Source organism: Neolamprologus multifasciatus, chromosome 9 (genome assembly GCF_963576455.1).
Source record: "Neolamprologus multifasciatus chromosome 9, fNeoMul1.2, whole genome shotgun sequence".
Classification (NCBI taxonomy): Eukaryota; Metazoa; Chordata; class Actinopteri; order Cichliformes; family Cichlidae; genus Neolamprologus; species Neolamprologus multifasciatus.
The window spans coordinates 23,593,440-23,618,334 of record NC_140447.1 but is presented as its reverse complement, the minus strand read 5'-3'; the positions used below and the strand labels follow the sequence as shown (position 1 = coordinate 23,618,334).

At 41.0% G+C, this 24,895-nt stretch overlaps 2 protein-coding genes across 3 annotated transcripts in view; one reads left to right on the top strand and one right to left on the bottom strand.

Moving 5' to 3' along the window:
- The window catches only part of fbxl7 (F-box and leucine-rich repeat protein 7), a 30,959-nt gene extending 12,231 nt beyond the window's left edge, over positions 1 to 18,728 (top strand). Inside the window, exons 3-4 of the mRNA XM_085172256.1 lie at positions 12,804 to 13,421; positions 14,357 to 18,728. Coding sequence (XP_085028382.1) covers positions 12,804 to 13,421; positions 14,357 to 15,093 — 1,355 coding nt within the window. The 3' untranslated portion in view covers positions 15,094 to 18,728. The remainder of the gene's footprint in view (positions 1 to 12,803; positions 13,422 to 14,356) is intronic.
- A 120-nt stretch (positions 18,729 to 18,848) lies between these two features.
- On the bottom strand, positions 18,849 to 24,895 carry LOC146511605 (TNFAIP3-interacting protein 3-like). 2 transcript variants are annotated; one of them, XM_085172258.1, is made up of 10 exons: positions 24,479 to 24,895; positions 23,402 to 23,514; positions 23,255 to 23,318; positions 22,945 to 23,019; positions 22,792 to 22,857; positions 22,566 to 22,709; positions 22,355 to 22,483; positions 22,177 to 22,251; positions 21,431 to 21,556; positions 18,849 to 21,344 (listed from the first exon to the last, which is right to left on the bottom strand). In XM_085172258.1, the coding sequence occupies exons 1-10, from the start codon at positions 24,479 to 24,481 to the stop codon at positions 21,204 to 21,206; spliced, it is 936 nt and encodes a 311-aa protein (XP_085028384.1). In that variant the 5' UTR covers positions 24,482 to 24,895; the 3' UTR covers positions 18,849 to 21,203. The 2 variants fall into 2 exon arrangements, with proteins under 2 accessions (XP_085028384.1, XP_085028385.1); XM_085172259.1 differs by having other exon boundaries at positions 22,566 to 22,679; positions 24,479 to 24,882.

The window sequence follows — 24,895 nt, the reverse complement described above, 5'->3', positions numbered from 1 at the left end:
AAAGTTTCTATATGAGTTAATGCAAGAGTAAGACTAACACTGACTGGCTGGGGCTCTGTGTAGTCTTATATAGCAATGGAGCAAGGTGACGGGTGAATCTACCAAGGTCCACCAGACTGATTATCCAGTCTCTGACTAATCCTTAATGATTAAAAAAAAAGAGACTAAAACTAGAACTGAAAAGCATAAAAACTAAACTAAAACAAGAAAATCCTGTCTGGAAACAACCTGAAAATACAATGAATTGGAAAAAAACAAGTCAAAATGAAATAAAACATAAAAAACTGCTATTTAAGATGCACTACTAGATTTTTCTCACAAAGACACACTTAAACCGAAAGCTTTAGTGTACGTGGGAGGTTTGTATATGCACACCGATCCTGTGGCAAGTATGCCAGATAGATGCATTGTGTCAGCACAATGACTCACTTCACATCTTTCTATCTTTAGGCTATCTGTGTAATGCACTAGTCATATGCTCCAATGTAGCATATAAAGCATTACAAACTAATAATCCCCCTTTTTGTGGGTCGAATGTGGTGTCGGGGTCACATTTGCAGTCTAAACAGCTTCACTCCTGTCTCCAACAAGTTAATATTTTTGCTCTCCCAGGGGCAAAAGACCCCTCACACTTCATCTATAAACTAACTCTGCATACTGTTGGCCTATTTCCTTGTGTTTGCTCAGCCAGATATATAGTGTTTCCCTGTTGATTGTTGCCAGATCCTGCAGAGAGATGTCCGTAAGTGTCGCTGACTTAGGGGCATTTTTACAACAAAAAAAGAGATTTAAGGTGTTAGCCTCCTTTTATTACCCTCTCAAACATCACATCTGTTTTTTAACGCAAGATATTTAACTAAGGAAATACTAATGCACAGAAATTCACCACCTCAACAAGTATCTGCACCTTTTTTACTGTCCTAAATTAGGACACAAAACAGCTGCCTGCAGTTATCCAAGGGCATTTTTAACAAGCCTATAGCGATTGCAATAAGAAATATCATTGGTTTGCATTTAATCCTTGTTGGAAATAGTTTAGTAAAGATAGAACACAGTGAGGAAAAGAATGCCAATGCTATTCTGCCCAGATTTTCTCCATCAGCTGTCTTCACTCCTCCCCCTTCCTTTCTACCACTCCACAAGCCAGGAAATCTGAGCGAAAAAGCACAGAACAAGGCTTCAAAAGAAAAACAAGTGAAAGCAGTTTACTGAAGAAGAAAAAGAAGAAGAAGAAGAAGAAGAAGAAGAAGAAGAAGAAGGAGGAGGAGGAGGAGGGGGAAGTCAGTTCATAACTCTTCTCTGATTACGACTCGGTCTTCTCTTTCTCTACTGAGAGGGAGGAAGTGATGGCCCTTCTGTTTTGAATGTGCTTGCCATTTTCTTCAACAGGGGTCACGTTTATCAGGTCTACTACAGGAGCACGTTTGACAGGAGTTGGGAAAGATGCCACCTGGAAGAAACACATGCTCGCTTCCTGTAAGATTTTGGCTCGCAAGCGATGTTTTCACTATGATCCACCTGGGTATTTGGGCTTTTATGTGGCAATATGACCGCGGTTGTGGAACAGCTGAACTGACACATTGGACTTCCCCTCCCCTCATTTCACTCTGTGGTTTGTTTCGTTACGTAAGCAGGGAAGCGTCAGTTGTGGCTGAAGCTCCAGCGTTACAAAAATGAGAGGAACATTGCTATGGAGACTGTTCCACCCTCTTTCTTTTATTAATTGTGTTTTATGTAACTATGCAACATTGGAAATGCAAAAACAACTAAACATCTTCTTTATCTGAAGTATTTGGGTCTAGAAATACACTTGTCACCATCATAGGAGGAAAAATATTAGCTCAGAACTTTGGCCTGAATGATGATCTGTACAGTACAAACTTATTGGAAGTTTGATACTACAAGGCCAGAAAATCGCTTTGCAAAGTCATTTTTCATTGTTTGCACAAAAATTACATTTACCAGAAACATGCCAGCTAGTCACAATTAAACTCTTAGGAAAGTGTTTACTGAGGTCACAGGTAAATCTAAAGTAGCAGAATATGAATTGACCTCTGTAAAAACTTTTCAGTAGTTTTACATCGTTTGGGGTCATGAATAATTAGGCCTATCTTCTAAATCACTCAAACAAGGATAATCTATAGTATGCTCATTGGTTAATTTGTAATTTGAAAAGTTTTTAGCGAATGAGCAAGCCGTTTCACAGTCAGACCTGCCCCTCCTCGTCAAAGCCTTCAAACTGAGATGGCGACAGAAACTATAGAAAGCCTGGGAGTTGCCATTTTGTGTAGCAATTGATGGTAAACTGTCACACAGAGAAATAGTGTAGAGGTCAAAGTATTCAGTACAAAAGATGTGCATATCGTGATCGTGGCTCAAGAGTTGGGAGTTCGCCTTGTAATCGGAAGGTTGCCGGTTCGAGCCCCGGCTTGGACAGTCTCGGTCGTTGTGTCCTTGGGCAAGACACTTCACCCGTTGCCTACTGGTGGTGGTCAGAGGGCCCGGTGGCGCCAGTGTCCGGCAGCCTCGCCTCTGTCAGTGCGCCCCAAGGTGGCTGTGGCTATAATGTAGCTTGCCATCACCAGTGTGTGGACAAGTTGTGTAAAGCGCTTTGGGGTCCTTAAGGACTAGAAAAGCGCTATACAAATACAGGCCATTTACCATTTACCATATCTGGGCCATCAGGTGTGTATTACAAAGAATCACCATTCCTTCTGATTCAGGGAGTAATTGAAAGTAAAAAGCAAGGAAAACAAAGACTGTTAAAGCAGTAGTACTGGAGAGAGCCCTGCTGTTGACAGGTGTGTTAACTCAAGCTAATCATCTTCATGCTGTAGCTTCAGATTTAGCATATGGACAAAAGAGAGATGTTAATCCTGTCATCCAGTACTGTTCCCAGAAGTATTTTGTGGTAAAATAAATTGTGTTTTTCTTATTTTTTTCTCCTGAAATGCACTTGTCAGCTTTTTCCATGAGTTGGGTATCCAGGACTTTGATGTGAAACAACCTCTTTAAGAAGTTCAACCAAACCCTTTTCTGTCAGGGGTTTATAACCAAAGAGTCCAGGCACTTCCCTTGTTCTATTGCTTTAACCACATGACATCATTACATTTGCTCCTCATCACAACCAAATCAAACGTTTGGCCAAGCATTCACTTTTCCATTTGTGTCAGATGTGCTCTGTGTAGCTACGTTACCCTCCTCGGTCGTTTGACATGACTTACAGTCACTTTGCACTCTAACCCCACTCACACACTCTGCCAAAATGGAGAAACTGTCCATAAAAGAGAAATCATGCACACGACTCCCCAAACTTGGTCACCCAACCTTGACATCCCAATTTAACGACCTTTAAAAAAAAAAAATTACATCATCTTGAATTTCAATTATTTGCCAAAAGCCAGATCAGCTTTGAATTGGGCCAAATCACTCATGGACTGCAAACTTTCCTCTGCATTCTGGAAAATTTGCGCTGTGACGAACGGGCAAACATAAGAGCTAATTTTTGAAGAAGTGAGTTCGCGTTTGAATCTGGCTGTAGAATATCTGAGCGTCTGCTGTCCTCCTCTACTGAGGATTTATAAAGTGACGAGAGCAGGGTATGGAAACGTTTGAGGGGCTTTAATAGGTGGAAAAACTCTCTTGAGGAAATTAGTCGCATTGTGGGGAAAAACGTGTTATAGTTCTTGACATATGTACTTGCCAAATCTGTTGCAGCAAAATCTTCAAAAATAAAAAATAAAATAAAGAGAGAAAAATGCAAAGAAAGAATCTCAAGACTGAGTGAGTGTGAGAAAAGCTGCCATCCAGAAGCAGAGGTGGGTTGGGGGTTGTGCCGAGTGAAGAAGTCTATTTCCTGTCCGAATGTGCGCATTGTGAAGTAACCAGCAGCCCTATTGTCTTTCAGATTGCGCAGTGACGTAAGACCTTCCTGTAGTGAAGGCTTTGCTGATAGCCCAGCCGCCACACTGTACAGTAATATCAACTTCCATGTATTCAATAAAATCTGAGACAGACCCAGATGTTTTTCATCCGAGCAGTCCTCTCTCTCAGTTGGATGTTTCCTTTTTTAAAGAAAAGAACTAAAGCACATGCCCCTTTAGTGCTGATAAATCAATCGCATTTTTTTCAGTCAAATCTCTGCTGCCTGGTTGTTTTTTATTAGCTGATACTTCTTCTTGGCGTGTTACTCCTCTTGAATGAATTTTGGTTTTATTTCCTGACTTATGGGTAGAAAATGAGCTTCTTTTTATTCCCTCACACTTCTGGCAGGGAGGAGCCCAGTGAAAGCTTACAGAGCAGGAGCATGTCACACGGCTAATGTCACTGAGGTAATGCATTGCTCTGTTCTGCCAGATGCAGCAGTAATAATCCTGCGAGCCCCAGACAGGGTCTTAGCAGAGCTTCACGGCACTGCAAGATCCTGAGTAGAATCCCTATAGCTTTAGTTTATGACCAGACTGCGTCAAAGTCTGGATTGACCCTGCCCGTGCACTTGTCTTTGTCTCTGGTAAAGTCTGCAGGCTCTTTTGCCAATTTATCTTCCCTCTTTCCTTCCCCACTGCTCCTGCTTTCTTTTTGGAAGCCTTCAGCTGATTTCCTCAAATCTGTTTTTGTGTGCTACTTTAAAGAAAAATATTAATCAGGATTTTGTTATTAAGTCGACCTCACTCCAGCTGCGCCTCTTCATCATCCAGGCACGGTGTCTTTTCAGTGATCATTCCGATTGATTTACATTAAACTTCTGCACAGTATCAAAGCACAGTCCAGATGTGCTTTAGAAGTGAAGCTGAGCTGACATTAATGAGATCCTGCTGTGGCACTGCCATGGATCAGCACAGATTTGGGTATTTGTGGCAAATGATTTCAGCCAAGTATGCCTTGCTGTGGCTATATGTGCATTCAAAATGCATGAGTTTTTCTTTCATTTCATTACTGTGCAGTTGTTCTTTGCCCAGGGTAAAGACCAGATGTTCCACTGTTCTCTGATTTCTTAAACTAAATTGAATCTTCCACCATCTGCACTTGCAGTGACTTCAAGAGAACTTTAACAGCTGCATAGTATTTGTTCTGCTAATGATAGGCTTGCAATGATACAGAGATATAAAACACGACACCACTGGTTAACTCGTAAAGCTGCAACTGGAAGTTACAGGAAAGTTTATTCTTGCAAGTTGCAAGTAAACCTTCTGAAGAGATCCACATTTTCTAGAGACCTTCTGCTGTTTCAGATGGACCTTATTAGAGGAAAGTTTTCCTTGTTGTCATAGCGAAGAATATTTTGACATGTGAGCTCAGTAGCTGTTATAATTTTCTCCATAACACTTCTCATCCATGTTGGCTTATGCATAAAGCTCATTCTTGACCTCTTTGAAAGGAAGATTACAAAACAGTTCCATCTTATGGTCCACTAATGAGTGTGTTGAAAGCTCCAGGCTGGCTTCAAGCTAGCAAGAGAAAAATATAAGCTGTGATTGTTTTGTCAGAATACTGTTTCTGAGTTTCGAATTTGTGTCCAGATAAATGTTACTTTTAGGAGACAGGTAAGTTGATTCTGAAAGTGTGTCTTTTACCTAAAGATTTAAGACTTAGGGTCAATATTATACCCTCCAGTCTTGACTGTGTACGGTACTTATCCCATATATGTTTATTATTTTAAATTTGCTTTGTCTTTATTGCATTATTCTTTAAACTTTATATACTTCCTATGCTTATACTATATTTTAATACTGATATTGATACAGTGGGTTGATATATTAAACACACTAAATACACAGATTTCATAAACACTGGTTTTGTGTACAGTCCTTAAAAAAATTATTAGACCTTCACCCAGTGTAAAGTTTATGACATAGTTGTTCTAAATTCTGTATTGGTATTTACCAAAATCATTTTTTATTGGCATCACTGAGAGTTAAAAACTGTCTAAATTCTTTCATCTTTATTAAAATGATCAGTGTGGCTGCTCTGGCAGGTGTAACAATTAAACTTATCATCCAGGCATCCACGAAAACAACATTTTTGAAATTTAACGGAGTTAGAGGTTAGCTCGCTAGTTTCTACCTAAATATTATATACCATGTTCTGACTGAGGGATATCTGAAAAAAATTAAAATGTACAGCTCTGCTATCACTTTCTGAAGACAGAAAACTAAACAGCAGTGACATTTGTAGGGTTACTGAAGTTGGGCTAGCTGGTATATAATGGTGTGCTACCTGGTGGCTAGCTACAAAGCTATGGTTAGCACAATATGAACATATTAGCACAGTAAAGCTGAAGCCATTCGGTAAAAGTTATTCAAGGGTGTTTCTGATGGTTAGGGACAAATGCAATCGCATGACAGGATGCTATAAACGGACCAAACTTCAGTCAGGAGAACAACTGCAATAAGGGTTGATACATCATCACTTAAAGACCAGATAGGAAAGTGGCACAGTGTCCTCTGGTGGACAGACTATGCACTATCAACACTCATGGTTGAAGGGTGTCTCTTTTTTACTTTTAAAGTTTTCTTTTTTCTTTACTTTCATTTATTTTTAAGTTTTCATTTATCTGCCATTTTTAAATTGATCTCGATATATCAGCAAACAGTTAATATATCGACCCCATTCATTCCACAAGTTTTTGTATAGCAAATTCCGCCTAATGGGCTTTCAAACTATGTGCTTGACTGACCACTCAAGTGCTTTCATGTTGTTTCTTTTATTTGTGTTTGTATTCGCAAACCCCTAACATTTGAAAGTATGGAGAATATGTGTTGCAAATGCATTGCATGAACTGCATGAATCACACAGAAGACAAGAAGTACCAGGGGATCTTGTGATACTTTGTAATTCAGATACCAGATGCATGTGAAAAATGAAGGAAAATATCAGAAATGAGATCATTCGAGTCTTCAGTGATACTCGGATAAACAAGATCCTCACTCAGCTGAAAAACATAGACAACTGTAACACCTGGATTTCCTTAAAGTAATCCAGATGCTAGCTATCCAGAATCATGCACAGTTAAGCAACTGCGAAGCTGACTTCACTTAACGTTTCCCACCAGCTGTTTGAAACTGTGTCTCAGATTAAAGGGGTTGGGTGTAGCCTGGACTTGGAGTGCTCTTCTGATCAGTGACACGTGTAATTACGCAATTTGGAAGTTGCTCCTTAGCCAGTGGCAGATGAGTTGCATGCTGAATCTATCGCATTAGCTAGGATTTGGACAATAAAGTGGTGCCTCATTCATCCATCAAAACTAATGATTCACAAAATGTGTCTATGTAATGCCTGCACACAGCTTCATGGAAAATCTGATTTTCTCCTGGATGCTGTGATGTTTTCATCGCAAGACTTGCACATATACATATTTTTTTCACATCACAAGATTTACTGCAGTATCAGTATATTCTTCATTCCCATTATTAAGTGAAACGTCACTTTTTTAAAAAAATAGTTAAACATATTTTCACATCTATAGAGTTTTGTGCTGCATGGTGTGTGGTTGCAGCCAAATTATGCAAAAAAAAAATAACAGTCACTAGGTATTAATTGTGGGAATGTTGTACAGCACTACTATTCTTGAGACATATTTGGACAGCTGTGTGAAATTCAAAATAGATGAGGTGTTTGTAACGACGTCAGACCATTAAATCCTTTGCATTAAGCTAAAAAGTGAATTGTTATTGGAGATATCTATTGGCCGAGAAAAGGTACAAGTCCTCAAGAGAATAGTCCTGCATATTTTAATCATAGATGGACCACCCACAAGAATGTGATGCATTATAACCAAAATGAGGTGGACTCTATCCCACAAGAATTAAAAAAAAAAAAGCCCAACATGTGAAAAGTTTTGATGCATTCTCTTCATCTGGCCAGGATTTGGATTTGAATGAGAATTTTAAAGCACACAAGAGGCAGTTTAAAAAGCAGAATTCGAGGACATGTTCCCCAGAGGATGAATCTGTGGATGTCATCAGAAGGGAGATGGGAAGCAGACTGAGCAGAAGCTCTGGTATCTACATCTGAAATACGACTGTAAGGACGGTGTCACTGCCCAGCTGCCTGTCCCAGCGCACAAATCCACATGGCAGACAGGATGCTGTCTATTTGTCATGTACTGCACATGCTGACACACTGTGCAGAAGCAGATGATTGACTTACCCTTTCATTTTCACCAACATAGTTCAGTTCACACGACTGGGAGTGTAAATATAGATTGTAGATTGCAGACAGTGTTAACATGGAAATCACCTATTTGTCAATAGTCTGTTGAAGTACAACAATCCTCACGACCTCAATGACCTCACCACTTACCTGCAGACTTTGCAAGTTTATTTTTGACCAAAATATTGTCTCAGATCCTGCAGATAGCTGTGAGCCCGTCTGTGACGTATTGGGTGTTGTATGACTGTTGGTATTATTTTGACCTTTTGATAATTCTGCTCAGTAATCTCCATAATGTGAATTACTAATAAATGAGGTCCTGATATTGATCTTACAGACATACTGGGCTTTCTTAAATAAACTCAGTTACTCAGAGTTTGTCTTGGAGTTTGTCTCACAAATTTTGAAATACGAGACTCCACCTCAGTAGACGGACCCTTTAGAAAATAGTTAATGAATGTTTGGGTGTTAGAAGTATGAGTCTATAACCACACACTGCTAATTCACGAGCTCCTACAAAAGGCTCCTAGAAAAGTTCTTGTAGAAGAAAAGGGGACATTTGTGCTCTTCTTATTGGGCCCAATGTTTGTAAAGAGAATTCATTCAAATGGAGCTTTTGTAAGACAACCAGTCACCACATATCTTAGGAAATTAGCTCCACAGTGTTGTCTAAATACTGGCAACCTCTTCAGGGTGTAACCTCTCACCCACTAAGAGCTGAGATAGGATCCAGGATGGATGGATGGATGAATGTTGAGACAGCTGGAATTTGCTTCCTGAAGAAATAGTGCCAAATTCTATGCACTTGCGTCCTCTGCTTTGTCATTAATTACAAATCTTTGGGCATTCAGGAGGTTCACAAGTTTGAAAGTTTATAGCCTAGAAACTTTACAAACCATTAATCAGCTGCATCAAAGCAGATAAACTAAAGGTAAAATGTCTGAACTTCTGAAAAAATGTTTAAAAAAACATTTCGTTGGAATAAAAATGGCATATTAGCAAGATAAGAAATTCTCTCTTTATCCCACTGCTGGGAAATTTCTACATCGAAAAAAAGCCTACATTCAATTTTTTACCGTCCTTTAGACTCGCTTAAGACTAACGTGCTTCATTTTCATGAGGTAAGCTCATCAAAGAGTCTCCCAAAAAGCTCTGATGTTGATGGAAGCATACATCAGACACCTGAACAAATCGTAAACAACTGGCTACTCAGTAGCTTTTGCTTACTCTACCCTAAACAGGAAAAAGCATGGATAAAAGCAGGAACATTTGAACAGCCCAGGAAGCTGTAAGTGGATTTCTGCTGTTAAAAGGCAAAAAAAAAAAAAGTTTCCAGTAAAGTTTTTGCTCATCTTGTTATAGTAACAACCTTTGTCCAAAACTGAGACATCGTCTTTTAAACAAATAATTGGGAAGCAATCTTTGTGACGCGACTCATTCTAGCTTGCCTTTTTCACCACATACTGTTACTTTTTAGGTCAATCAGATTAGTACTAATGGTTGGACAGCTGTGGGTGACATCATACTAGTGACTTCTTGGAATGTTTTTCGTGATGACTATCAGTCCACCTAAAATCCTCAAGATCGTAAAGAATAGATTGGAGGGTTGTGACTTCATCAGAGGAGAGCGCTCAGTGTCCCAGTGCGACAGTTCGACCCCGGGAATCAGATTCAGCGCCCTGGCTGACAAAGGATTCTGTCGTCTCACGCTAGAGTGATGGGATCCAGCCTCGTCTTCTCACAGTTGCATCTTCAGACACGGCAGCAATCAGTGCACATCTGTCAGGGCCTCAGTGTTTACACAGGGCTAACCATATATTGTCAGACCAGGCACCAAACTCCTCATCTGCTTTGCTTTGAAGCCGCAGAGTTAATCTGATGAAGAGGAACTGTGTGTGCTGCCCAAACGCCTGGTAGATAAATGTGACACACTTTTTTCCAAAAACATCCCAAAACCTGATAATGGGATCCATGGAAACACCTCTTCACTGATGATAAAAGCTTGTGTAGTACTGTAACTGTGGATTCCAAGTTTCTCGACCAGTTTTTCCAACTTTTTATCTGTTTATTCTTATTCTGTTTTTTCTGATAATAGCTAGCAAATGTAATGTGCAGTACATCACTTCCCTCTAATCAAGCAAGGTTTCATATACAGTACTAATGATATTCCTTTTCTTTACATATGAAGGTATAATGGCTGTCATTAGTGCTACTGGAACTGTATCAAGTGTTATTTGGCATTGGGAGACTCTACAAAAGCATGAAGATGTGATTACTGTTAGTTAGAGAGTTTGGGGAACAAAACAGAAGGCCATGTGTTAGAAAGAAAATGAAGAAACGTCTGGATTGTACCAAATATCACTGTGAAAAACTGAAAACGCTACGCCCAGATGAACAGAATCAACCTTTCGGGATTTACTTACCTGGATGATTGAGCATGCATCAGGACATCATGAGTTTTGCACAAATATATCTTGAATGCACTCTTCAAACCAGGACTAGTAGATTCGGAGACCTTAAAACATTAATCTATGTCATAATCTGGTTACAGTAGAATTATTAAGGCTACGTCCACACGTACCCGGGTATTTTTTTAAAACGCTGCCTTTCGTCCACATTTAAACTGTGTTTTCGGTCACTGAAAACTGAGATTTTTAAAAACTCCTCCTGCCAGGGTGGATATTTTCAAAAACTCAGCTTTTGCGTTTACGTGTGGACGAGGTAAACGGAGAAAACGCAGTGTCAAAGGTGTGCGCATTTTTTGACGTCACACTGTGCGTCACGTTATTGTTTCGGTGAAATGAATTTCTACAATGGTGGACGTAGACATAATACGTTACTGTTAATTTTACTCTCTGCGGTGTTTAAATGCTTATATATACACCCACAGTTACTGTCCCTCCACACATACAACTCAGTTCTGCTTCTATGCGCCATCTTTGTTTACTCTTTCCCGCCCAGGCTTATTGACTGATTGGCCAACATTTCTACACGGATAGGAATATAGCGCCCCCTGCTGCTTCGGCATGTTCCTAGCAGCGTTTTATGGCTTTTATGTGTGGACGGGATTTTTTTTGCAAACGAAAACGGAAAATTTTCGTTTTCAAAAATACCCGTGTACGTGTGGACGTAGCCTAAGTCTCAACAAGAGATTATTAGGCAGCGTTGGGATCGTTACTCAAGAAAAGTACATCACGTAATTACTCACCAGAGAAAGTAATTTGTTACACTGTTACTTTCTCATTAGTGCATAATTTGATACTTCAAACGCACCCTTACATATTTACCAGTTAACAACATAAACCTTTAGTCTGCCGAACCACACACTGATACAAATCCTTTTCCTAATAAAGACACACATATTATTGTTCTCGTACTTTTCACATATGACCACAAAGCCGACAACAAGACAAAGATAAAAAACGGCTAAGAGACAGACCCCACTATCACTCCTCAGTGCATCCGATGCATCAGATAAAAATAATGTCCATATCACCTCAGAAGCTGTATCGCTGTATGACTCTACAATTTTCCTCCTCTCGCCCACTAAAATCAGATAATTGTAGCGCAAGTGCACACACAAGAAGAAAACACGCAGATAACAGAAGGGTTTTAGCACAAGTAACGACATAATTGCAACTGCAATGTAACATGACTGTGTTACTGAAAAATATCATGACGCGTTACACAAATGAGAAAACAGAAGATATCAGGTGTCTCCCACAAATTTCAGATAAGAAGACTGGACATCGTTGGAAACACGTCATTATCACAGACAGAAATACCTGGAAACACTGAAAACAAATCATGCTTTTTTTCTATTTTCTCAAATTTTATTTTGCATTTTATATTTATTTACTTTTTTTAAACATCTTTTTTGATACCTAAGCGCCTTCTCTAACATTCACACAAACACTCGGGGTTCAGCATTTGGTCCAAAAATACTTGGACATGCAGACTGGAGTAGCCAGGGATCAAACCACTGACCTCTTGATTGGTAAATGACCCGCTCTACCTCTTGAGAACATAACAGCCACACCAACAAAGCAGGAACAACCAGTTAATGAGTCATTCATTAGTAATGTTCTAACTTAATAATTCCTTACCCGTCTAGAAGATAATGACTTCCAGAAATTGTGAGTCATTAGGTTGCGATTATTTCATAATTATCTGTAAATCAACAGGACTCCCCACTTTCTCCATGAGTCACTCCTGATTAATTGCAAAAGTTGAACGTCACAAAACAGTAACTTCTCATTTCTTTAACGTTAGCTACTCTTTTTGTGTTACTTACTTACAGCTACTTTGTAGTTACACATCACATACCAGTGCCTTTAGTTTGTGTCTCCTAAGTGTAATTCATTATTTTTATTAACTTTACTTGAACAATTATCTACTGTAATGTCCTGGATTGAGGTTATAATGTGAGTAGACTGATTAACTTAACTTCAGCTTTTTGTTGACTCTTTCAATTAACTATACAATTATTGGTGTTCCTTATTGTAAGGCGGTAACGCAAAGTGGAAATCCCTTTTTGGTTGGTTCACCTAACAGCTCAAATATTAGCTTAAACAGCCAAAAGATTCATTTAAAAGTAAAACCCAGAAGAATTATTCTGTCTCAATTTGTTTTGTTTTATTGTTTTTATTCAGGTTTAGATTCCAGCACAAGAACACTGAGCACCCCGAGCCCGGGACTGATTCTGCCTTCCAAGTCCTCCTCCCTCTCCTCACCTGCTCTCTCCAGCAACGGCCACGAGACCAACTCCTCATCTTCGTCTTCTGCCCCCGCTGAGACGGTCGCTGTGATCCACCCTCAGCCCGGCACTCACACTCGCTCCAGACAGTCGAAAACCCACCACTACGCCCCCATCGATCTCCTCCCTGACCACACCCTCCTGCAGATCTTCTCCCACCTTTCGACCAACCAGCTGTGCCGCTGCGCACGCGTTTGCCGCCGCTGGTACAACCTGGCTTGGGACCCCAGGCTGTGGAGCACTATCCAGCTAACAGGAGAGCTGCTTCATGCCGACCGTGCCATCAGGGTCCTCACCCACCGGCTGTGCCAAGACACCCCGAACATTTGTCTGACCCTGGAGACGGTGGTGGTGAATGGCTGCAAGAGGCTCACTGACCGGGGTCTGCACGTGGTGGCCCAGTGCTGCCCCGAGCTACGCCGCCTGGAGGTTGCCGGCTGTTATAACATCTCTAATGAGACCGTGTTTGAAGTGGTATCCCGCTGTCCCAACCTGGAACACCTAAACCTCTCAGGTAAAAAGAAACAGACAAGTCATATTGAGTAAAAAGCAAATAAACCCATCTGACTTTAATTAGAATCTTTGGGCAAGCTCTAAGTCTTAAGGAGTGGCCACTACTTGACATCATGCACATGTGTGGATTTGCCTCAAAGAACTTCTCCTTTCAGTCCTTTTTCAGTGATTTCTTGTAAAGCTGGTAAAATCATTAGAGGAGCAGGAGAAGCTCTGCCAATCTTAAGTCCCCATGTGGGAGAAGAAAGACTTTCTTTAGCTGAAAGCAGAGCTTACCTCAACATGGGTAAGAGGAGCGGTCTGCTGCTTTCATTAAGGAAGTGACACAAATAACATTGACTGGGGCAGAGCGAGGTCTGCACTATTAGCAGCAGGAAGGAAGCTCTTTGTAGTAAAAGGAAAAATAAGCCCTTTTCAAAGTGTTAAAGACACCAGGCTTTGATTGAATTGGCTTTTTTGGTCTCTAAAAACCGACCGCACTTGTGTTTTCTTTGTCTGCGCTCACATTTTCATTCTTCTGCTTGATTCGCTGTAATCTAACACAGCAGGTTTTACTCTGGCGCCATCAAGTGGTGACTCAGTTAACATCAGCTTTTAAGAGTCAGTGTTGGGCTACTGTACCGCCTCCCTCTGTCATTGTAGGCTGTACAAAAATAGCCTTGAAAGTGCAGCAGATGGTAATAGGAGGCCTGATAAGAGAATTTAATTGGTTTATAATCTCTTTCTTGCTGTCCCACTATACGAGATAAGAACTTTTAAAGTCATTTTTACATAGACAGAGAGAAAATGCTTCTTTTCTTACTCTTGGATTGCATTATAACATAAAATCCATGTGCATACATACATGTGAGTTCTGCATTAACACCTGTTCTTTCAACATCAACAGCGAGACTCTCTTTAATGGAAAAAAATCACCTCTGCTTCCTTTCCCTCCAGGCTGCTCCAAGGTGACATGCATTAGCCTAACCCAAGAGGCCTCACTCCAGCTGTCTCCATTGCACGGCCAGCAGATCTCCATCCACTACCTAGACATGACCGATTGCTTTTCCCTCGAGGACGAGGGCTTGCGAACTATCGCCTCCCACTGCCCTCGCCTGACTCATCTGTATTTGCGGCGATGCACCAGACTAACAGACGAAGCCTTGCGCCATTTGGCTCTCCACTGCCCTTCAGTGAGGGAGCTGAGCCTCAGTGACTGCCGCTTGGTGGGGGATTTCGGCCTCCGGGAAGTCGCCCGCCTAGAGGGTTGCCTGCGCTACTTAAGCGTGGCCCACTGTACCCGCATTACAGATGTAGGCATGCGCTATGTGGCTCGCTACTGCCCGAGACTGCGCTACTTGAATGCGAGGGGCTGCGAGGGGCTCACGGATCACGGCCTGAGTCACTTGGCCAGGAGCTGCCCCAGACTCAAGTCTCTGGATGTCGGTAAATGCCCGCTGGTGTCGGACAGCGGGCTGGAGCAGCTAGCCATGTACTGCCAAGGCCTGAGGCGAGTCAGTCTCAGAGCCTGCGAAAGTGTAACAGGCAGAGGACTCAAAGCTCTGGCGGCCAACTGCTGCGAGCTGCAGCTGCTCAACGTGCAGGACTGCGAGGTGTCACCGGAGGCTCTGCGGTTCGTCAGACGCCACTGTCGGCGCTGCGTCATCGAGCACACAAACCCCGCTTTCTACTGAGACGGGGAGTTCTTGGACTGGTCTTCTGACAAGTGGATGTTCTAATATTCCTGCTATGGTGTTGGCAGAGTTCAGCGGCTGATGTGTCAGAGCTAGTTGAAAACCGGCGTGCAATACTGGCCAGGATTTGTCTTTTTAAATTCTCTTGATGGCTGTTAATGCTATCCTTTGAAAATACTTCCACAGAATGTATTTAACATATTTATCTATACAAAAAGGCAGAAAAGTACAGTATTACTCCCTCCCTCAACATCACAGTTTGCAATGTAATAACATGCTACAACACTGAGCACTGGGTACAGCTGTGTTACCGTTTCAAAGTATTGTAATATCTATTTTATTTTAGGTCATTGTCACCTTTAGGCCCTGAAACATAATCATTGTAATAATTTCTACAGCTATTCTTGAACAACAAGTATCTCTTGATCCTAAACCACTGCGAATGTAGCAGCAGCTAAGCAGATCTGGTGATTTAGACTATAGTCAGTTTCACTTTCTTTGTGTCGTGTGCATACGCACTTTATGCATTTGCGCTGACAATCACTTCAACTGAGCTCAAACTCTTATATTTAGCATTTTGCCACATGCATTTGTGTTAGTTAAATGTCACGAGTAAAGCAAACCGTGTTTCCAAAAAGGCTGGGATACAATAAAATGTAAATAAAATGCAAATCATAGAAAGTATGTTTAACTGTGCAAGGACGACATTCAGTTTAATCACAGAGCCATGCTGTAATATGTGCAGGATGTGGTTTGGGCCTCTCTTGAATATCATTACTGATGCCTTCGCAGAAAGCTTAAGTCGCACATCCCACATGGATTCCAGCTCCTTTTAAACTTTGCTGGATGGTTCCTCAGTTCTTTAGCCCAGAGAAAATATCCAGAAATCTGGCATGTTGGCTGTTATGTAATCTCGATAATGAAATCCTCCAGTTCTTTGCATTTTTTATGTTCCTTACTGCTGTTGTTAAACAGTTCAAGTAGATCTCTATCTAGTCTTTTTTTTACGAGTGGTTAAAAACCATCTTTGCTTCTGAAAGACTCTCCAAGATGCTCTTTTGCTAATGAACCTAATTAGCTGTGTGCATGTGGTCAAAAAGAAATAAATAAGAGGAGTGGAGAGGTTCTGGATGCTGAGGCAGGCAGGTAAGGGAACATCCAGAGCGCACAGAACATGTGGAAACATGAGGGACCGTAACCATCTATGCAGGAAGCAAGAGGAGTCCAGAAACCATGAACTGCAAGGAGCATTAATATTTAAACACAGACAGGAGGAACCATGTTGTCTTTGTACCAGTCTAACTGCAATGTGGAGTTTAAATGCGTAGCAAATCAATGCACAATGTTTTTGTTTACATTTTACAAAAGTAGTACTGGCTTTTTTTTGGAAAGCACGTTTGCTTCTGAGAGGGGCTTTTACTGAAAAATAGGAATGGGATCAGTGTTGAAAATAAACAAGAACACATTGCTGCTATAACTGTGCCAATAAATTTCATGTAAAAATCCACTCCCTCCCGGCCTGCGCATGTTTATGAGTCATTAAGGTGACTGAGAATATCTGAGAATGCCATATATGGGCGTGTAACATGCTATTCCCCTTTAAGACTTAAAAGAAACAGCATGCGTGCTATTTTAATTCAACTGAATAAACCAAACCTGTCTATAACCTGTACACGTTTGTTAGGTATACCCAGTCAACGTCTTGTTCACACTAATATCTAAAATCTAATCTGTTGTTGCCGACTGTGGCCGTCACTTTATGATCACAGTGCGACCACAGCGCAACTGAGAAAAGCTGGTTTTCTTTTGCCTTTAAAAGAGCTCTGAAGCTGCTGTTGTTTGTGTGTGAGGACATTGCAGCACAGTGAGAGTGAAAAGCAGCAGATGGAGGAGAATTTGCACATCCTGTCCGTCTGTCCACTTGTGGGGGCCTTGTGTTCTAAACACTTGAGGGGGAAAGATCTCACAAAAATTCCTGTAATGGAATGTCAACATGTTCTCTGGCTCTTGCAGGAGAGCTTATTTGCCTTAAATCAGTTACAACAATGAGTTGTATAAAACTAGATCCACACGGGTTAATTGGCTTTATCTTTGGGTTCAATGCAGTGTAGTTTCTAATGAGTCAATTACACCATGTTGTAGAGTGTGGCTGGTTGTTACTGTTTGAGTTTATGAGAATCCAAAGCAGTGATATTTCAGGGATCAAAAGCCTTTTGCTAGCAATTTTTACGTGTAATTCAGGTATGTACCCAATTTACAGCAAATAAGCTGCCAGACAAGAGCCAGAGAACATACTTCCACTCAAGTTAAAACCTTCATTCCCCCCCTACCAGAAATCTATCCTTTTTGCTGTAGTTCCTGCTTTCTAAAAACCTTTCCAGCATTTTGAGGGCTCCGTACAGCTGTTATTACAGATGTACAGCCAGCTCTTTCTGTGGTTTCTGGCAGTCCAGCAGAGAAGCATCATTTGTTGAGTGATGACCTTTAGCAAGTGGAAGTCTAGAGCTTGGGTGAACTTGCTGCCAAATCTTTTTTTTTTCATGCCTCAGTGAGACATTACCTAAACAAAGCCCAGAAATTCAAGATGAACTTGCAACATATGAAAAATCTTTCCGCCAGCATAGGCTGTGCTTTTTTCCTCACTGCCAGATGTAAATTATCATCATGTAAATAAAGAAATAGAACGTGAGAAGGATCCTGCAGCTCTCTTAAAGTCTTTACTTGAAAGCTTTGCGGAGGATAGGATATCTAGTAGAAAACATTTAGGGAACCATTTATGTTTAGTATTATGTGTACAGATACAGTCAGAGACAGACTTCCAGTTAGTGGACATGTAAACATGTAACGTAATGGAGAAATTACTAAAATAAGGTAATCGTGATTCTGCTGGCTCCTAGGTCGGCATAGTCATATTTCCTCATTATTTTGGGAACTGAGAATTATGAGGTTTTGTTTGTTGCGCTGGTTACCACTAGAGGTCAGTAGAGGTATGCTGATTCTCAGTGCTGAGCCATCATTAGCTTGATACTTATGACCAATAATAAGTGACTTGAAAAAATAACAATTTTTAACACAAGTATTTTTTTATTAAAGTCTCTTGAATCAATCATTGGTGTGCTCGAGGCAAACTTTGACTCATAAGTGAATTAGATGGTCTGCTTTAAATTTGATTTAGGTTTCCAAATACAGAATCTTTTTCAGATGTCTTTCAAACAAGCAAGGTTGGTTTCTACAAAGCAGTCTGCTACACCAGTACTAACATATGCAATGAAACTATAAGTGGAATCAGTTTCCTCGCACCAGGCTTCATATTCAGTTTTCCTCATGCAGATGACTTCCAATTTGACTGAATGACTGCAGCAACGACACAGGAAGCTCTGAGGATCGTAAGAGTGAGTGCAAAGGCAAGTCGTTGGCGTCTTGTTGCTCTTGCATCTTTGTGCTGTGACACTGAAAACTTATTTACTGTAGGTCTGTCACTGAAGCTGCCCAGTTTAAATTGAAATGAGAAATACACAAATTTTGCTTGTCAGGCCTCAGAAAAAAATCCGTTTTGATTCCTGAAATTTAACAACTGAGCTTTTCAACATATCGGTGCAATATAGGGAAAAAAAAATCACGTTTCCTTTATCTGATTCAATAATGTGGGTGGCTGTAGCTCAGGTGGTAGAGCAGGTCATCTACTGATCGGAAGGTTGGTGGTTCGATTCTTGGCTTCCCCTAGTCTGCATGCCAAATATCCTTGGGCAAGATACTAACCCCAAATTGCTCTCCGATGCATCCATCGGAGTATGAATGTGTGTGAATGTTATCTAGAAAGCACTTAGAAAGATGTGCTTGTGCGAATGGGTCTGAATGGGTGAATGCACAAGTTGTGTAAAGCGCTTTGAGTGCTCAGATGAGTAGAAAAGCGCTATATAAGAACCAGTCCATTTACCATTTACCATAATGCAAATAGGTGATGTTACCTGTTAAGAGGTGAGCAGATTTTCAATGACTTAGTTGCTCATCTTGCTCAACATCCATCACGATTCACAAGTTGTTACCTGTAAAACTACGAATGTGACTTTGATCTTGAGCACAGTTTGGATGAATTAGGTGGTTAGTGTGTTTCTTTCACTGAAATCTCACTAATACTGTAGGAGGAGTGGCGATTCTTGTAAATTGTAGACAGATGCAGGGAGGTCCCACCCTAGAACAAACTAATCGGTCCATCAGCCGGATAAGCTGAAAACATTTAAGTGCTTCACAGATACACATGTGTACTATATTCTGCTATCCTTCACCAAACACAGCTAGAGTCAAAGACTGTACCTCAGGTGGTAGAGCAGGGCAGCTACTAACTGGAAGGTTGGTGGTTTGATCCCAGTCTGCTCCAGTCTGCATGCCAAATATCCTTGGGCAAGATACTAACCCCATGTTGCTTTCTGATGCATCCATCGGAGTGAGAATGTGTATGAAGCACTTAACAGCTTATAAAAAAGTGCCTGTGTGATTGGGTGAATGAATTAGTTGTATAAAGCGCTTTGAGTGCTCAGATAGAGTAGAAAAGCACTATATAAGAACCAGTCCATATAAAGATATAGACTTTATTATTTATTGCCGTTTAACTGCCCATTAAAGCAAATATCTAATCAATCAATATCATGGCAGCAAGTCAGTGACATGATCAAGACGAGCTGGTGAAATTCAAACTGAGCATCAGAATGAAGAAAGACGGTTTAAGTGACTTTGAACGTGGCATGGTTGTTGGTGCCAGACAGACTGGTGTGAGTATTTCAGAAACTGCTCATCTATTCATATCTACTGGGATTTTCCCACACTGCTGTCTTTGGGGTTTACAGTCTGAAAAAGAGAAAATATCCAGTGAGCAGCAAATCTCGGGGTAAAAAATATCTCTTTGATGTCAGAGGTCAAAGGTGAATGGCCAAACTGCTTTGGGCTGATAGGAAGGCATTGGTAACTCAAATAAGCAGAAGACCACACTGGGTGCTGTCAGCTGTCAGCTAAGAACAGGAAACTGAGGCTGCCCACACAGGCTCACCAGAACTGCACATTAGAAGACTGGAAAAAACATTGCCTGATCTGATGAGTCTTGATTTCTGCTGTGACACTGGGTGGATAACACACCACGTCACATATCTCATATTCACCTCAAACTGGTGTCTTTAACGTGACAATGAGTTCACTGCAGTGCGCTGTATCGTGTAACCGAAGTCCTTAAAAAGTCCAATGGAGTGTGTGCTAAAGTTGAGTGTGCATTACCTAAATTAGACAATCTGGTCTGTCTGATCTTGTGAAAAAGTGATTTCAGTGAATGAAGTATGTACGAACATGTTAAAACACAAACACCGTATAGTTGTTTATTTTCACGACAAATAAATAAGAAACAGACAAAAATGTGCAAAAAAACTTTTCCAAACATATATAAATACTCTGCTCAACATAAATGTATATATTATATATTAACTTCTTTCTCTTACAGGCTTGATTCTCGCTGTTGTAAAAGCGCCTGCATGCAACCGACATAACATAGTGTAATATAAGTCAGAAAAACACCAGCCTTTATAATCACAGCATAGCTTGAGTTTCTTTGCCTCCTTACAGAGCTGTGATAGTTTTGATCTTTTTTAGTCCCATCACTGAGGCACGACTCTGTTTTTTTAAGAGGTTTCTACAGCGTAGTGCGGCACAGGGTGTTTACAAGTGCTAAACACAGGAAATTTCCACATTTTTGTTGCATCATTGATCAGTATGGTGGATGTCAGTAGTGTTTGGGCAGTGCAATAAAACCTGTGTCACACCCGAAGTGTAATCAGCCTATCTTGACAGTTTCATTTTACCCCTCGCTGCCTTTCTCCTCTTGGTAAGCGTATGCATCGATATTTGTGTATTAGGTTCCTCCCTTGCCCCACATAAGTTTCTCAGTGGACCCAGACTGATAGCGTGGCCTCGTTACAAGCAGGACCAGCAGAGGAGTTCGCTGGAACGGAGCTCACTTCCTCACTCTGCTGGCGATGAACACTGATCTGGCTGCTCATACTCCGGGAAAAACATCCAGAAAGTCCGCCTAAACAATATCCCAAAAAGTCAGAGGAGTTGGTTGAGCTTCACTGCTTGTTATCGAGAGTGCACCGCCTCTGCAGCTTCATGTGGCGCTGGCTAACCTGGTGGCCCTCCGAGTTCGGACATTTGGCTTGATTTGAACAGGAGCAGTTAAGCACGGGGTGCAGTTGCCGAGTCCATGTCATCTGGAAGAATATACACAAAGCATATTAAAGTCAAGCACTAATCCTATAGTTCACATGCTGAATTTTTCTAAGGTTACGAATGGTACCTGAGATCTGAGGACATGCAGCTCGTTGTGAGCTTTGGTATACTTCTTCTCCAGTTCCAGATACTTGTCCTTAAGGTTCTCCCGGTCTCTGCGCTCCTTCCGAAAGTCTTCCTTAAAGACTTCAGCCTAAATATGGACGTGAGACAAATAAAAACAGATGTCCATTAGGGGTAACTCAACAGTTTGGGCAATTCTTTTACACCCCTTACTACATTTAACCTTGGATTTTATAAGATATGGTTTACACATTCATTTAAGTGAGTAAGTGAAAAGCAGCAGAGTGGATTCGAGCCGAAGACACAAATCCCCTTTGGAGTTGCGTCAGGAAGGGGATCCGGTGTAAAACGTTGCCAAAAATCAAACATGCAGGGTGCCTGCTTTGTGGCAAAGTGGCAGCTGAAAGCAGCTATTAGCCAGACTACTACAGAGTGAAATTTATAGGTTTTTTGATTGCCTTTGGACACGGACAAGTAATACCTTTTTCCTTTGTTTTCAGTCCTTATGCTAAGCTAACCCTTGCTATCACTGTATATTTGTTAAACAGGGTGGCAGCAATCCGAAGGCTACTTTCAACACTAAATGATAGATTCACATAACGACATCATCACCATATCATCTGAATGGAAACTGGTCTGTCATGCAAGGCCTGAAGCAACAAATACTGTGACTATGTTCCCAACATTAACCATTTTTTTCCACCAAGGAAGCAAAGAAAAACATCACACACATGAAGAAAAAGCACTCACTTGATGTTTCCAGATGTCTAGTGTTTCATTGTCCACTCCAAGGGACTGAGAAGCCTGAAGCGCCTCCTTTAAGGCCTGCACAAACACATTGAAGCCACTGTTAGAGCATTTTTACTGCGAGGGTTAGAATGAGACTTCCTTTTCATCAGTGAATATCAGAGGAAGCCTGATGCCTCACCTTGTTCAGTCGTCTGATCTCCTCGTGTTGATGCTGCCCTTTGCGGGTCAGGGCGCTGTTCTGCGCTCGCAGCTCTTTTACTTCTTTCTGTGCTTCAAGCTTCTCAGAGCTGGCATCACCCTCTTCCGTCTGTGAAAAAGCATCCCATGAGGGAACCGTTAGCGCTCAGATCAAACGACTTAATCTATCAAAGAGCGGTCGGCGCATTTACCTGTGCGCTCTCTCTTCCTTTGATCACCTTGAGCTTCAGTCGGTTTAACGTGACGTGCTTTCCTTCTTCCTCTTCAAAGCGATCACACTGCTGTAATGCTTTTAACTCCTCGACCTGGACATTGGGTGCAGAACGCAGACAACACTTAAATGATAAACAAGCGCGATAATAAACCGACACGAGCTGAAAAACAACATTAAAGGATGTGAACTTGCTCCTTTCTTACCTTCTCTTTGTAGTAGTGCACCATGGTTCGGTACTCTTTTGCCCATTTCTCATTAATAGAAAGAAGCTGAGTAAAAACAGAAAGACTGTGAACCTTTAAACGTGCATACACGGGTCGTAGGATGAATACACAGAAAGTCTGAGAAGTACTCACTTCGTTCTTTTGCTCTTCTAAGATAAGAATCTGTGTTTTCATGTTGACATCACTTTTGTGTGAGGACCCTTGCAACTGAGGCACATAAAAGAGAGAAAAACAGGAACTACTCAAATGTGGCACGCAGTAAATCCATCAGCAGCCAAATGCCTGCGACTCTGGGAAATTATGCAACATGACTCCCTCTACCAACTTCCTTTTACACATTTTTGGAAGTTTTGCTTCACACTGCTTCCAGTAACCCAACGAATATCATCATTCAGTTGTGGTCAGGCAATCAAAAGGTGGTGGTTCTCTGTTCTTTTGTTACCTGTGTGTTTTCCAGCTTCACAGACCGGTGTAGTTCTTCCCCAGTATTGCACCAAAACTCATGCCTGAAAAACAAATTATTCGCATCACGTTCCTCCATAAAAACTGACTCCAATGTTCACATAAGTGCTGCTGTGATGTGTCTCACCTGTCTATATTTGGCAGTGATGGATACAGTCTGTGGGCTTGTCTGTGTTTGTCAGTGTCATTTGACTCTGATGGGTCCACAGGCAGCCTTTCCGTTGAGTTTTCAAGCAGAGACTGTAAAAAAAACCCAAAATGTCAAGGACATAAGGACTTACTCAGTTGTATATAGCATTTGTATTCTATTTTTATCTTATTGTATATTTTATTCTATTTTATTCTACTGTATATAGTATTTTATTTTATTCTATTCTGTACAGTTGTGTACTGTATTTATTCTTATTGTATTCTAATTTTTGCTTCATAACTTTTGCACTGTCCACTTCCTGCTGTGACAAAACAAATTTCCCACGTGTGGGACTAATAAAGGTTATCTTATCTTATCTAAGTTTTATATGAAATTAATAATAATAATAATTTAAAAACCGGTTCTTCTATTGTAAGAATAAGTACGTCAGCAGAGATGTATTTACATTAGGATGGCCTAAAATGAGTTTTTCTTCTGACATAACACCCCAGTGTAGAAACAGATATTTCCACAGGTTCAGCGGTTTCATTTGACATCAATGCAAATTCCCAAAGATATCAACATAAATGAATATTATAAGTATTTCTGCTTTTGTCTCAGAAAACGATTAATCAGTTATTACTAATAACAATTCAATCACTCAAAGAGTGTGTTGCAGCCTTGACGTAGTCCCTGTGCTCACTTCACGGAGATACTGTGCTGCAGTGAGCTCAGTTTGTTTGTAATGGCACAAAGTGACACTTGACTCATACCCACAAAGGATGTCGATTATCTATACCCCGCGCTGTCACGTGGTTACCCGACCTCAGCTTGCACGTTCCTCGGTAAATCATCAAATCTATTTAAACTGCCTTTAAAAACCTCTGAGGAGCTAACATGTTTATCAGGACAAGATGTCCAAGTTGATATAAACGCCTATTGAACTCCTGCTCTGAGTCCAGGTCAGTGTTCTGTACGAAGCAAAACCTTTTTTTATTTTTTTAAGTAGAAGGTCAGAGTTGCTCGATAATAACATAAACAAAAGCAGCGAAGTGTAAAAAGCAGCAGACTCACCATACTGCGTTTCGGAGGCGTCTTCAGAGTGTGCAGACCCGACTAAAAAACGTGTGACTTGAAGCGACGCGACCGGCTCGCCTCTCAGTTATACCGAGGATCCCCTGTGACGTGGGAAAACCCTGACTGTCCAATCAGCTGCCGGGATTCCCTCCCCGGTCCCGTGCAGTCAGAATGAGTTGAGCCGCTGACCGACTTTGTCGAAGGAAAGGAAAGTACAAGCAGTTAATCAACGCCTCGAGCGGTAATAGACGATGTGTTTATGGTATGAATCGATGACTAAGACAAAAAAAAAATCTGCTGTTGCACTGCAAAAGATGGCAAATCTTTATTTACGTTTTTTTAACCGAGAGAATATTTTTCTAGCATTTAAACTTAACGCCAAGCTAACATTTACTGTATTTACAGAGCTAGTTT

Bases quoted from the DNA above. Each gene is read 5' to 3' on its own strand.
- LOC146511605 (XM_085172258.1), bottom strand. The intron at 22,710-22,791 runs GTAAGAAAGGAG...TTATCATTTAAG, and splicing joins TGCACTACTACAAAGAGAAG to TGTTGTCTGCGTTCTGCACC. The intron at 22,252-22,354 runs GTGAGGCATCAG...GTGTTTGTGCAG, and splicing joins AGATCAGACGACTGAACAAG to GCCTTAAAGGAGGCGCTTCA.